This window comes from Tachyglossus aculeatus, chromosome 7 (genome assembly GCF_015852505.1).
Source record: "Tachyglossus aculeatus isolate mTacAcu1 chromosome 7, mTacAcu1.pri, whole genome shotgun sequence".
Lineage (NCBI taxonomy): Eukaryota > Metazoa > Chordata > Mammalia > Monotremata > Tachyglossidae > Tachyglossus > Tachyglossus aculeatus.
Window position 1 is genome coordinate 7,557,526 of NC_052072.1, and position 13,601 is coordinate 7,571,126.

Sequence of the window (13,601 nt, forward strand, 5' to 3'; positions counted from 1 at the left end):
TGCCAAGTTGTCCTTCCCAAGCGCTTAGTACAGTGCTCTGCACACAGTAAGCGCTCAATAAATACGATTGACTGAATGAATGAAATAGACTTGACACTGAACAGGTGACAGAAGAAATGTTTGTTGTCCGAGTTTGGCTCAGGTGAGGTTTGCTTCCGACCCTAGTTGCTACGCGGCTCCATGGAAAGAGCCCGGGCTTTGGAGTCAGAGGTCATGGGTTCAAATCCCAGCCCCGCCAACTGTCAGCTGTGTGGCTTTGGGCCAGTCACTTCACTTCTCCGTGCCTCGGTTACCTCATCTGTAAAACGGGAATAAGACCGTGAGCCCCCTCGTGAGACAACCTGATCCCCTTTAAGCGCTTAGTACAGTGCTCTGCACACAGTAAGCACTCAATAAATACAATTGATTGATTGATTGTAACCTCCCCAGCGCTTTGAACAGTGCTCTGAGCATAGTAAGCGCTTAATAAATGCCATCGTTATTATTACTATTATTATTACTGCCTATGCTCAAGGATCTGGCTTTCTGTTCATTTTTAAGTTTGGCTCTAGCTTCTATTCCACGCACCTGAAAACAGAATTCCTGAAGTCCCTGTTTTTACAAATGTTTTTTTATTTTAATGAAGCTGGTACAGACAACGTCCATTTAAAACCCACGTCCCAGGCCAGAGAGTACAAATAAAGTCAAAATGAGCTTAGGAGCGCTCTGCTGCCAACAATTCTGCACGCAACCTCTGTTAACTGCTAGAAGGAATTTAGAATTTTTTCTGGGAATTTCGGCCGAGATTTAAAAAAACAAAACAAAAAAAATCTTAAAACATTTTCTGTGTCTCTTCGGCGAAGCCATCTCTGCAGGCCCCCCCCCTTTCCGATCCAGACCGCCAGGCTGGGCTTGAGACAGCTCCGGATTTTGGGAACGTGACTTCTCCGCATTTCAGTCCTCGGAAACCACTTCCGTCTCCCGTGGGAAGTTCCAGTCCAGGAGGGAAGCCAGAGGCCGGGCCCGGATGAAAGTCAATTAAAGAACACACATGCCGGTAGACCTGATCACCTTCAAGCGTGCAACGTGTGACCCTGGCGAAAGTTTGTGTGTTTCTGTATATGCATTTGGGTATTTTTTAAAATGGGGGGAGGAGGAGGAGGGGCCGCGGCTCGATCACAAGAGTTCAGCACAATGGAAACCAAATGATAGTGTATAATGAGCACGAGAATTCAAAATGCCAGACGCTCGGAAAGTCAGACTCTCGGGGACGGGGGTGCCAGTTTCAAACAGTGTTGAACACCACGTTACAAAAGAACTATCGTTGAAAAATAAAAAAGGATTGGGGGGGGGGGGGGAAGAAATAAACAAAAAACAAACTGGAGATCTAGACTGTCGAATGACCCCCCGTCTGTTCCTGATAAACTTCAATCACATCTTCCTCCTCCATTCCCAGCTGTGATTAAAAAAAAAGAGAGAGAGAGAGAAAGGGGAGACATTAGCAGCAACTGGAATAGAGGCCGTTAATCGGCCCGGTCGGACACGCTGGGAAAAGATGAGTTTCTCGGCCGCGGCGGGTTCCAGATGAAGAAAACGGGAGGGAAATGTTTGCCGGGGGGGTAGCCAGAGACGAAACCTCTGTGGCCGCTCTCTCTGAAAAAATAAAATCACTTTCCTTGTCCAGGAGAGTCGGCCCCATGTCTGAGCCCTTGGGCGCAGTTGGGGACTTTTCGTTGTTGACGTCCTGGGAAACTCAACGAGTTTCCAACAGCGATATATAGGTTCAGCCCCGAAATTTGATTAAGTCTCGCCACAGAAAATCCAAACGACGGGGTCTCAAGCTACCCGGCCGAATCCCTTCAGTGTCCTTTTCCAAAACGGGCTGGAAAAACGCCGCCTCGGGACACCGAACCCATCCGGGAATGGCACGGCTAACCAACCTGATTCGTTTAATCAATCATCAATCATATTTATTAAGCGCTTACTGTGTGCAGAGCACTGTACTAAGCGCTTGGGAAGTACAATATAGAGACGGTCCCTACCCAACAGTGGGCTCACAGTCTAGAAGGGGGAGACAGAGAACAAAACCAAACATACTAATAAAATAAATAGAATAGATAGGTACAAGTAAAATAAATAGAGTAATAAATATGTACAAACCTACATACATATATACAGGTGCTGTGGGGAAGGGAAGTTGCCACGCCAACTGGCCTACGGGACTAAGCGCTTAGTACAGTGCTCTGCACACAGTAAGCGCTCAATAAATACGACTGAATGAATGTGTACTTTCGGGAGAAAACTTTCTTGTACTGTACTCTCCCAAGCGCTTAGTGTAGAGCGCTCTGCATACAGTAAGCATTCAATGAATACCGGTGATTAGTAGTTGATTGACTGATTGAAAATAAATTCACCTGTCTGATCAGTTAACATTGACTAGTTAGACTGTGAGCCCACTGTTGGGTCAGGACCGTCTCTATATGTTGCCAACCTGTACTTCCCAAGCGCTTAGTACAGTGCTCTGCACACAGTAAGCGCTCAATAAATACGATTGATTGATTGATTAACACACGTCCGTGCTTAAAATCTCCCCGTGACCACCACCTCTCGCCAACTGGACGGCGACCCGAGACTTTATTTCTCCTCTTTTCCCCTTGAAAAGGACAGTGCTAAGCGCTTAGTACAGTGCTCTGCACATAGTAAGCGCTCAATAAATACGATTGATGATGATGAAAAGTTGCTTCCATTCTTACTCGTGGATTCGCCTCTTAAAGGCGAGGGGACGGAGGCGAGCAGCCCTGGGGCAAAAACCCCGAGAGGACACTTCGTTTTCCCCAAAATTGAGGCGACGGAGTTTTGTCACCCAAGAGCACTTCAATCATCATCATCATCATCATCAATCGTATTTATTGAGCGCTTACTGTGTGCAGAGCACTGTACTAAGCGCTTGGGAAGTACAAATTGGCAACATATAGAGATGGTCCCTACCCAACAGTGGGCTCACAGTCTAAAAGGGGGGAGACAGAGAACAAAACCAAACATACTAACAAAATAAAATAAAAAGAATAGATATGTACAAGTAAAATAAATAAATAAATAGAGTAATAAATATATACAAATATATATCCATATATACAGGTGCTGTGGGGAAGGGAAGGAGGTAAGATGGGGGGGATGGAGAGGGGGACGAGGGGGAGAGGAAGGAAGGGGCTCAGTCTGGGAGCAATGGGCAAGGATCCTCCCTGCCCTACTGGCCTGTAAGCCATCATGCCAACTTGTACTTCCCAAGTGCTTAGTACAGTGCTCCGCACACAGTAAGCGCTCAATAAATACGATTGATTGATTGATTGATTACCAGTGTTGGGCAGGTGGCTAGCTGTTGGGTAGGGGCCGTCGCTCTGTGTTGCCAACTTGTACTTCCCAAGCGCTTAGTACAGTGCTCTGCACACAGCAGGCACTCAATAAATACGATTGATTGATTGATTGATGGCTACTTTATCGGCTGAGGTTCTCGCGTTATTAGAAAGCAGCCAGACCATCTCACACGTGCTTCTCTTTCTAGAGGTTACGAGGGGCAGAGCCACAAAACAAGTTGGGAACAAGTACGAGATTAAAGCGTGGCTCAGTGGAAGGAGCCCGGGCTTTGGAGTCAGAGGTCATGGGTTCAAATCCCGGCTCCACCAATTGTCAGCTGTGTGACTCTGGGCAAGTCACTTAGCTTCTCTGGGCCTCAGCTACCTCATCTGGAAAATGGGAATTAAGACTGTGAGTCCCTCACTGGACAACCTGATCAACTTGTATCCTCCCCAGCGCTTACAACAGTGCTTTGCACATCATAAGCGCTTAATAAATGCCATTATCATCTTCATCATCCCAGCTCGGCCGCTTGTCAGCTGTGTGACTTTGGGCAAGCACTTCACTTCTCTGGGCCTCAGTTCCCTCGTCTGTACAATGGGGATTAAGCCTGTGAGCCCCCCCGTGGGACAACCTGATCACCTTGTCACCTCCCCAGCGCTTAGAACAGTGCTTTGCACATAGTAAGCGCTTAATAAATCCCATCATCATCAGAAGGAAAGCCGAGATGAGATTTTTCCCCCAGGCCATTTGGATGCAGGCAGGCAGGGAAGCTTTTCCAAACCCAGGGAGCAGCGTGGCTGAGTAGAAAGAGCCCGGGCTTGGGAGTCACAGGTCGTGGGTTCTAATCCCGGCTCTGCCACATGTCTGCTGTGTGACCTTGGGCAAGTCACTTCACTTCTCTGAGCCTCAGTGACTTCATCTGTAAAATGGGGATAATAATAATAATAATGGCATTTGTTAAGCACTTACTATGTGCAAAGCACTGTTCTAAGCACTGGGGGGATACAAGGTGATCAGGTTGTCCCACGTGGGGCTCACAGTCATCATCCCCATTTTACAGATGAGGGAATTGAGGCTCCGAGAAGTGAAGTGCCTTGCCCAAGGTCACACAGCAGACATATGGCGGAGCCGGGATTCAAACCCACGACCTCTGACTCCAAAGCCCGGGCTCTTTCCACTGAGCCACGCTGCTTCACTACTTCACTGCTTCAGATGAAGACTGTGAGCCCCACATGGGGCAACCTGATCACCTTGCATCCCCCCAGCGCTTAGAACAGTGCTTTGCACATAGTAAGCGCTTAACAAACGCCATTATGATGATTATTATTATCAGCTGTGTGTACTTTGGGCAAGTCACTTCACTTCTCTGGGCCTCAGTTCCCTCCTCTGTAAAATGGGGATGAAGACTGTGAGCCCCCCGTGGGACAACCTGATCACCTTGTATCCCCCCAGCGCTTAGAACAGTGCTTTGCACATAGTAAGCGCTTAACAAACGCCATTATGATTATGATTATTATCAGTTGTGTGACCTTGGGCAAGTCACTTCACTTCTCTGGGCCTCAGTGACCTCATCTGGAAAATGGAGATTAAGACTATGAGCCCCACGGGGACAACCTGATCACCTTGTATCCCCCCAGCGCTTAGAACAGTGCTCTGCACATAGTAAGCGCTTAACAAACGCCATTATGATTATTATTATTATCAGCTGTGTGACTTTGGGCAAGTCACTTCACTTCTCTGCGCCTCCGTGACCTCATCTGGAAAATGGAGATTAAGACTGTGAGCCCCACGTGGGACAACCTGATCACCCTACCATCATTCATTTCATTCATTCGATCGTATTTATTGAGCGCTTACTGTGTGCAGAGCACTGGACTAAGCGCTTGGGAAGTCCAAGTTGGCAACATAAAGAGACGGTCCCTACCCAACAGTGGGCTCACGGTCGTCATCGAGCCAAAGGCTTCCCTCCTTAGTGCCGGCTTCTCCTCCTGCCTGAGGCCCAGAGAATCGGGAGTTTTCCAGGAAGGTGGGATAGGGCAGGGTGACGGATAAACCGCAGGCCTCGGGCCGCCTGCCCAGATTCCCGCCATTCAGAGTCAGTCAGTCAATCAATCAATCAATCAATCAATCAATCAATCGTATTTATTGAGCACTTACTGTGCGCAGAGCACTGCTTCGCCTCAGAATTCATGGCAGGGCAAATCCCTCACGGCCCTCCTTTCCCATCTTTTAATCCACCAGTCAATGAAGCAGCGTGGCCTAGGGGACACGGCACGGGCCTTGGGGTCGGAGGGCCCTGGATTCTAATCCTGCCTCCGTCACTTGTCTGCTGGGCGACCTGGGGCAAGTCACTTCACTTCTCTGGGGCTCGGTTCCCTCATCTGTAAAATGGGGACAGAGACCGTGAGCCCCACGTGGGACGGGGACCGTATCCAATCCGATTTGCTGGTACCCACCCCAGCGCTTAGTAGTGTTTGGCGCAGAGTAAGAGCTTAATCAATACCATTCATTCACTCTTCATTCATTCAATTGTATTTATTGAGCACTTACTGTGTGCAGAGCACTGCACTAAGTGCTTGGGAAGTACACGTTGGCAACATATAGAGACGGTCCCTACCCAACAGCAGGCTTACAGTCTAGAAGGGGGAGGCAGACAACAAAACAAAACATATTAACAAAATAAAATAAATAGAATAAATATGTACAAATAAAATAGAGTAATTCATTCATTCATTCACTCAATCGTATTTATTGAGCGCTTACTGTGTGCAGAGCACTGTACTAAGCGCTTGGGAAGTCCAAGTTGGCAACATATAGAGACGGTCCCTACCCAACAGTGGGCTCACAGTCTAGAAGGGGGAGACAGACAACGAAACAAAACATATTAACAAAATAAAATAAATAGAATAAATATGTACAAATAAAATAGAGTAATAAATCTGTACAAACATATATACACATATACAGGTGCTGTGGGGAGGGGAAGGAGGTAAGGCGGAGGGGGTGGGGAGGGGGAAGAGGGGGAGAGGAAGGAGGGGGCTTAGTCTGGGAAGGCCTACTACTTTCAGTTCTCTGCTCCTCATTCACTCATTCAATCGTGTTTATTAAGCGCCTACTGTGTGCAGAGCACTGTACTAAGCGCTTGGGAAGTACCAGTCGGCAACATATAGAGACGGTCCCTACCCAACAGCTGGCTCGCAGCCCAGAAGCAGCGTGGCTCAGTGGAAAGAGCCCGGGCTTTGGAGTCGGAGGTCATGGGCTCAAATCCCGGCTCCGCACAGTGTCAGCTGTGTGACTTTGGGCAAGTCACTTCACTTCTCTGGGCCTCAGTTACCTCATCCGTAAAATGGGGATTAAGATTGTGAGCCCCCCGTGGGACAACCTGATCACCTTGTAACCTCCCCAGCGCTTACAGCAGTGCTTTGCACATAATAAGCGCTTAATAAATGCCATTATTAATTAATTAATTAGTTAGAAGGGGGAAGGAACTGTCCCTCCCTGGAGAGACCACAGAGACAGAGGGCTGGAGAGAGACAAAAGCACACAATAATAATAATAATAGTTGTGGTATTTGTTAAGCACATACTGTGTGCCACACACTGTACTAAGGGCTAGGATGGAAACAGGCAAATTGTGTTGGACACAGTTCCCGTCCCCTCTGGGGCTCCTAGTCTCAATCCCCATTTTACAGATGCGGTAACTGAATAATAATAATAATAATAATAATGATGGCATTTGTTGAGTGCTTACTATGTGCAGAGCACTGTTCTAAGTGCTGGGGAGGTACAGGGTGATCAGGTTGTCCCACGGGGGGCTCACCGTCTTAATCCCCATTTTACAGATGAGGGAACTGAGGCCCAGAGAAGTGAAGTGACTTGCCCAAAGCCACACAGCAGACAATTGGCGGAGCCGGGATTTGAACCCATGACCTCCGACTCCAAAGCCAGCTCTTTCCACTGAGCCACGCTGCTTCTCTGAAGCACAGAGACGTGAAGTGGCTCGGCAGACAAGTGGCGGAGTCAGGATTAGAACCTATGACCTGACTCTATCTTCTATGGCTGGCTCACACTCACACCCCCCCGCATCTTACCTCCTTCCCTTCCCCCCAGCACCTGTATATATGTTTGTACATATTTATAACTCTATTTTACTTGTACCTATCTATTCTATTTATTTTATTTTGTTAGTATGTTTGGTTTTGTTCTCCGTCTCCCCCTTCTAGACTGTGAGCCCACTGTTGGGTAGGGACCGTCTCTATATGTTTCCAGCTTGGACTTCCCAAGCGCTTAGTCCAGTGCTCTGCACACAGTAAGCGCTCAATAAATACGATTGATTGATCACACACAACTCACACACACACCAGCCCCTCCTTCTCCTCCTCCTCCTCTTCTGCTGGGCAGCAGGAGGGAGGAAGGGAGAGGTCAGGGTGGGGGCCGTGCCCCCCGGCCGCCAGTCATTCATTCATTCATTCAATCCTATTTATTGAGTGCTTACTGTGTGCAGAGCACTTGGGAAGTCCAAGTTGGCAACCTATAGAGACGGTCCCTACCCAAGAGCGGGCTTCAGCCGCCCCGCCACGGGCCGTCCCCAAGCCGAGACAGAGGTCAGAGCCGGCCCCATCCCGGCCGGGCGGGATGGAATCCCGTTCCGGGGTTGGGAGGCGGGAAAGGCTCCCGGTTCCCACGCCCTGGGGAGCCCATCGGGAACCGGTAGCACCGGCGGCGCCCCTGGAACGTGCCCGCTCGGGAGGCTCCATCCCTAGAGGCCGCATTTTAGGAGCCCAGCGACCCTGCCCGAGCCCCCGGGTGACACAGGAAATCTCAGGCAGCTGCAGGAGGCGGCAGCACCAGGTGGGACCTGTTGGTATTATAATAATAATAATAATAATTCTGGTACTCGTTAAGCACTTATGATGTGCCAGGCCCTGTTCTAAGCACTGGGGGAGATCCAGTGATGGCATTAAGCTCTGGCTGGAGATGAGGTCACTGAGGCGCAGAGAATCAATCAATCGTATTTATTGAGCGCTTACTATGTGCACAGCACTGTACTAAGCGCTTGGGAAGTACAAATTGGCAACACATAGAGACAGTCCCTACCCAGCAGTGGGCTCACAGTCTAAAAGGGGGAGACAGAGAACAGAACCAAACATACCAACAAAATAAAATAAATAGGATAGATATGTACAAGTAAAATGAATAAACAGAGTAAATAAATATGTAGAAGTGAAGTGACTTGACCAAGGTCACACAGCTGACAGTCGGCGGAGCCGGGATTCAAACCCATGAACTCTGACTCCAAAGCCCAGGCTCTGAGAGCTCACCTCCTCCAGGAGGCCTTCCCAGACTGAGCCCCTTTCTTCCTCTCCCCCTCGTCCCCCTCTCCATCCCCCTCATCTTACCTCCTTCCCTTCCCCACAGCACCTGTATATATGTATATATGTTTGTACATATTTATTACTCTATTTATTTTACTTGTACATATCTATTCTATTTATTTTATTTTGTTAGTATGTTTGGTTTTGTTCTCTGTCTCCCCCTTTTAGACTGTCAGCCCACTGTTGGGTAGGGACCGTCTCTAGATGTTGCCAACTTGTACTTCCCAAGCGCTTAGTACAGTGCTCTGCACACAGTAAGCGCTCAATAAATACGATTGATTGATTGATTGATTGATTAAGCGCTTACTATGTGCACATCACTATCCTAAGCGCTGGGGAGGTCACAAGGTGATCAGGTTGTCCCACAGGGGGCTCGCAGTCTTAATCCCCATTTTACAGCTGAGGTAACTGAGGCCCAGAGAAGCGAAGTGACTCGCCCGGCTGACAATTGGCAGAGCCGGCATTTGAACCCACGACCTCCGACTCCAAAGCCCGGGCTCTTTCCCCCCGAGCCACGCTGCTTTTGAGTGTTTCCGACGAAGGGAGGGCTGGGCTGCCTGGAACGCCCGAGCAAAATGGCACTCACCTCTTTTGGAGTATGATTATCGGCAATTCTCTGACCTTCGAAGAGAAACCTGAGTGAATTCATGGGGACGCCCTGGAAGAAAAAGAGGGCCGTGAATTCCTTCGGCAGATGCAGGGAGGAGAGCCCAGGCGGCACCCTGCCTCCAAAACCGAGGTTGACGTTTGGAGGGGTCGAAACTCCACAACTGGGCACGGGACTACATAGTTTTCCCCACACTTGCCGGGGCGGGCACCTGTCAAGGGCACGAGGCGTCCTTGAGCCTGGTGATCAGTGGTATCCCTTGACAGAGCCCGCTCCCCTCTCTGTGGAGAGGGCCCTTAATAAAAATAATAATGGGGTGCCCTCCCTCTGCCCATCCGCCAAGCTCGCTCTCTTCCTCCCTTCAAGGCCCTACTGAGAGCTCACCTCCTCCAGGAGGCCTTCCCAGAGTGAGCCCCTTCCTTCCTCTCCCCCTCGTCCCCCTCTCCATCCCCCCCATCTTACCTCCTTCCCTTCCCCACAGCACCTGTATATATGTATATACGTCTGTACATATTTATTACTCTATTTTACTTGTACCTATCTATCCTATTCATTTTATTTTGTTAGTATGTTTGGTTTTGTTCTCTGTCTCCCCCCCTTTCAGACTGTGAGCCCACTGTTGGGTAGGGACTGTCTCTATATGTTGCCAATTTGTACTTCCCAAGCGCTTAGTACAGTGCTCTGCACAAAGTAAGCGCTCAATAAATACGACTGATGATGATGATCTCCCCACCAACCTCCATCCGCATGCCCCCGAAAGCCATTAACCAGAAAATGGGCCTCTCCGCAGGCCTGCTGGTTTCTCTGGAGGCCGAGAATCCCCCTTGAGACTCCTGCTGAATTCCCAGATGGTAAAACCAGCGCCTATTTTCCGGCTGCGTTTCCTAGCGGCGGGGCCTTTCCAAGCCCCGACTTTCCCCCGGACCCGCAGGGCCGCGGCAGAATTCCGCCTCTCTCATCATCATCATCATCATCATCATCATCAATCGTATTTATTGAGCGCTTACTATGTGCAGAGCACTGTACTAAGTGCTTGGGAAGTACAAATTGGCAACATATAGAGACAGTCCCTACCCAACAGTGGGCTCACAGTCTAAAAGGGGGAGACAGAGAACAAAACCAAACACACTAACAAAATTAAATAAATAGAATAGATATGTACAAATAAATTAAATAAATAAATACAGTAAAAAAATATGTACTAACATATATCCATATATACAGGTGCTGTGGGGAAGAGAAGGAGGTAAGATGGGGGGATGGAGAGGGGGATGAGGGGGAGAGGAAGGAAGGGGCTCAGTCTGGGAAGGCCTCCTGGACGAGGCCGGGCACCCTCATAAACATCCGCCCTGACACCCATCTACCGATATCTGTGTTATACATTCACGCCGGCTGAGCTCCAAGATGGGAAGGAGATGCCCGGGTCGCCGCTAGCGGCCCGCTGGCTTTGCTCCGAGGCGGCGACAAGCAGCCGGTGTGTCTGCGAGGGGTCACGGGGCAGCCTGACAACCCTGGCGGGCAGGAAGCGACCGGCCCAGTCTCGGGGGAAGCCTGCCTCGAACCAGAAAATTCAAAACTCAGCGTCACTAACAAGGTGGTACGGGGCTTGAGGATCGCCCTAAACCTCTGCAGACACCCCAGGAAGAGACGAGCAACGGGCACCGGAGCCGAGCGGGGCGAGTGGAGAGGTGCGAAAGGAGACTAAACTGGGAGCGGTCCACCCTTCCTGCCCGGAGAGGAGACCCCTTGACGGTGGACGGGTTCTTCATCTCCTCCCGAATATCCGTCTCGGGATAGATTCTAGTTTTCCGGTCGCCAGGACAGTCATCCGCAACTGGGGGGTTGGAGCCCGCTTGCGCCGATTACACGGAAACAGTCCAAATCCGCTTCGGCTCTGCCCGCCTGCCTGGGACCTGGGCCTGGAGTTCGACGGTCTGACACTCAGTTTCTCCCTCTGGAAACATTTCTCAAAAAAAGTGGCGCCGAGTCGCCCTCCCTGCCCCGGACAAATTTTAATTTGAAAAACCGGCCAGTGCAGTCACTGATGTACCTCGTTCTTGCCTGTCCCGCCATCGACCCCTGGCCCACGTCATCCCCTGGGCCTGAAATGCCCCCAATCCCTCTGCCCCTCCGCCAAGCTCGCTCTCTTCCTCCCTTCAAGGCCCTGCTGAGAGCTCACCTCCTCCAGGAGGCCTTCCCACACTGAGCCCCTTCCTTCCTCTCCCCCTCGTCCCCCTCTCCATCCCCCCATCTTACCTCCTTCCCTTCCCCACAGCACCTGTATATATGGATATATGTTTGTACATTTTTATTACTCTATTTATTTTACTTGTACATAGCTATTCTATTTATTTTATTTTGTTAGTATATTTGGTTTTGTTCTCTGTCTCCCCCTTTTAGACTGTGAGCCCACTGTTGGGTAGGGACCGTCTCTATATGTTGCCAATTTGTACTTCCCAAGCGCTTAGTACAGTGCTCTGCACATAGTAAGCGCTCAATAAATACAACTGATGATGATGATGATGATGTCAGTCAAATGGCCAGCATTCAGGATGTGAGATCCGGAAGCCTTGGCCGTTTCTGAAAGCATCAGATATGTCTCTTTTCTGGTGGCCATCACCTTGCCTTGCTTCCAAAATAATAATGACGGTGTTTATTAAGCGCTTGCCGTGTGCAAAGCACTGTTCTAAGCGCTGGGGAGGTTACACGGTGATCAGGTTGTCCCACAGGGGGCTCACGGTCAATCCCCATTTTACAGGTGAGGTAACTGAGGCACAGAGAAGGGACTCTGCCCAAAGTCACGCAGCTGACAATTGGCGGAGCCGGAATTTGAACCCATGACCACTGACTCCAAAGCCTGTGCTCTTTCCACTGAGCCATGCTGCTTCTCCAAAAGAGCGGCCTCACCTCAAGGCGAGACTCGGCTAGCACTACTGGCGCTGGAATCAAACGAGAGCCTAAATTCTAACCGAATTTTGAAGGGAAGCCAAACTTCTTTATCACTGCTACCCCAGGAAGCCAGGGGACCGGTTAAACCGTTTCCACACTTGCACCTCAGACAGGAGAAACGTTATCCAAGACACACGGCAGAGCCTATGTCGTTACATGGGAAGCAGGAGCATAACTTAAAATAAACCCCCCGATTCTTTTATCATCATCAATCGTATTTACTGAGCGCTTACTATGTGCAGAGCACTGTACTAAGCGCTTAAACGCTTAAAGCTTAAGCGTCTTAAACGCTTGAGCGCTTACTATGTGCACAGCACTGTACTAAGCGCTTAAACGCTTAAAGCTTAAGCGTCTTAAACGCTTGAGCGCTTTTATATTTAAACCCGGTATTTGCCCCAATTAAAAAAAAAACACACTAAAAAACCAAAACAATTGTCACCCCATCTCCATTTTTTTAAAGCCCCCAGATAGTAATAATAATAATAAAGGTATTTATTAAGTGTTTACTATGTGCAAAGCACTGTTCGAAGCGCTGGGGGGGGGGATACAAGGCGATGAGGTTGTCCCACGTGGGGCTGTCTTCATCCCCATTTGACAGATGAAGTCACTGAGGCTCAGAGAAGTTAAGTGACTTGCCCCAGGTCACACAGCAGATACGTGGCGGGGCCGGCATTAGAACCCATGGCCCTTTTAGACTGTGAGCCCACTGTTGGATAGGGACTGTCTCTATATGTTGCCAACTTGTACTTCCCAAGTGCTTAGTACAGTGCTCTGCACACAGTAAGCGCTCAATACGATTGATTGATTGATTGACCTCTGGCTCCCAATAATAATAATAATAATAATAATGGCATTTATTAAGTGCTTACTATGTGCAAAGCACCATTCTAAGCACTGGGGAGGATACAATGTAATCAGGTTGTCACACGGGGGGCTCACAGTCAATCCCCATTTTACAGATGAGGGAACTGAGGCGCAGAGAAGTGAAGTGACTTGCCCAAAGTCACACAGCTGATAACTGGCGGAGCTGGGATATGAACCCATAACCACTGACTCCCAAGCCCAGGCTCTTTCCACTGAGCCACGCTGCTTCTCTAATCAGGTTGGACACAGTCTGTGTCCTTCACGGAGCGCATGGTCTTAATCCCCATCTCACAGATGAGGTAACTGAGGCCCACAGAAAAGAGGCAACTTGCTCAAGATCCCGCCGAAGACAAGGGGCAGAGCGAGGATTAGAACCAGTCTGTAGGCTGATTACTCTGGACTGTACGCTCGTTGTGGGCAGGGAACGTGTCTGTTTATTGTGGTACTGTACTCTCCAGTGTTTAGTACAGT

The 13,601-nt window shown here is 49.4% G+C and overlaps 1 protein-coding gene across 1 annotated transcript in view; it reads right to left on the reverse strand.

Annotated features, from left to right (window-relative positions):
* Positions 1-588: 588 nt before the first annotated feature.
* Positions 589-13,601, reverse strand: part of SUMO1 (small ubiquitin like modifier 1) — a 33,064-nt gene continuing 20,051 nt past the window's right edge. The window contains exons 4-5 of the mRNA XM_038749094.1: positions 9,297-9,368; positions 589-1,435 (exon numbers count right to left, since the gene is read on the reverse strand). Of these exons, the coding sequence (XP_038605022.1) occupies positions 1,367-1,435; positions 9,297-9,368 (141 nt within the window). The 3' untranslated portion in view covers positions 589-1,366. The remainder of the gene's footprint in view (positions 1,436-9,296; positions 9,369-13,601) is intronic.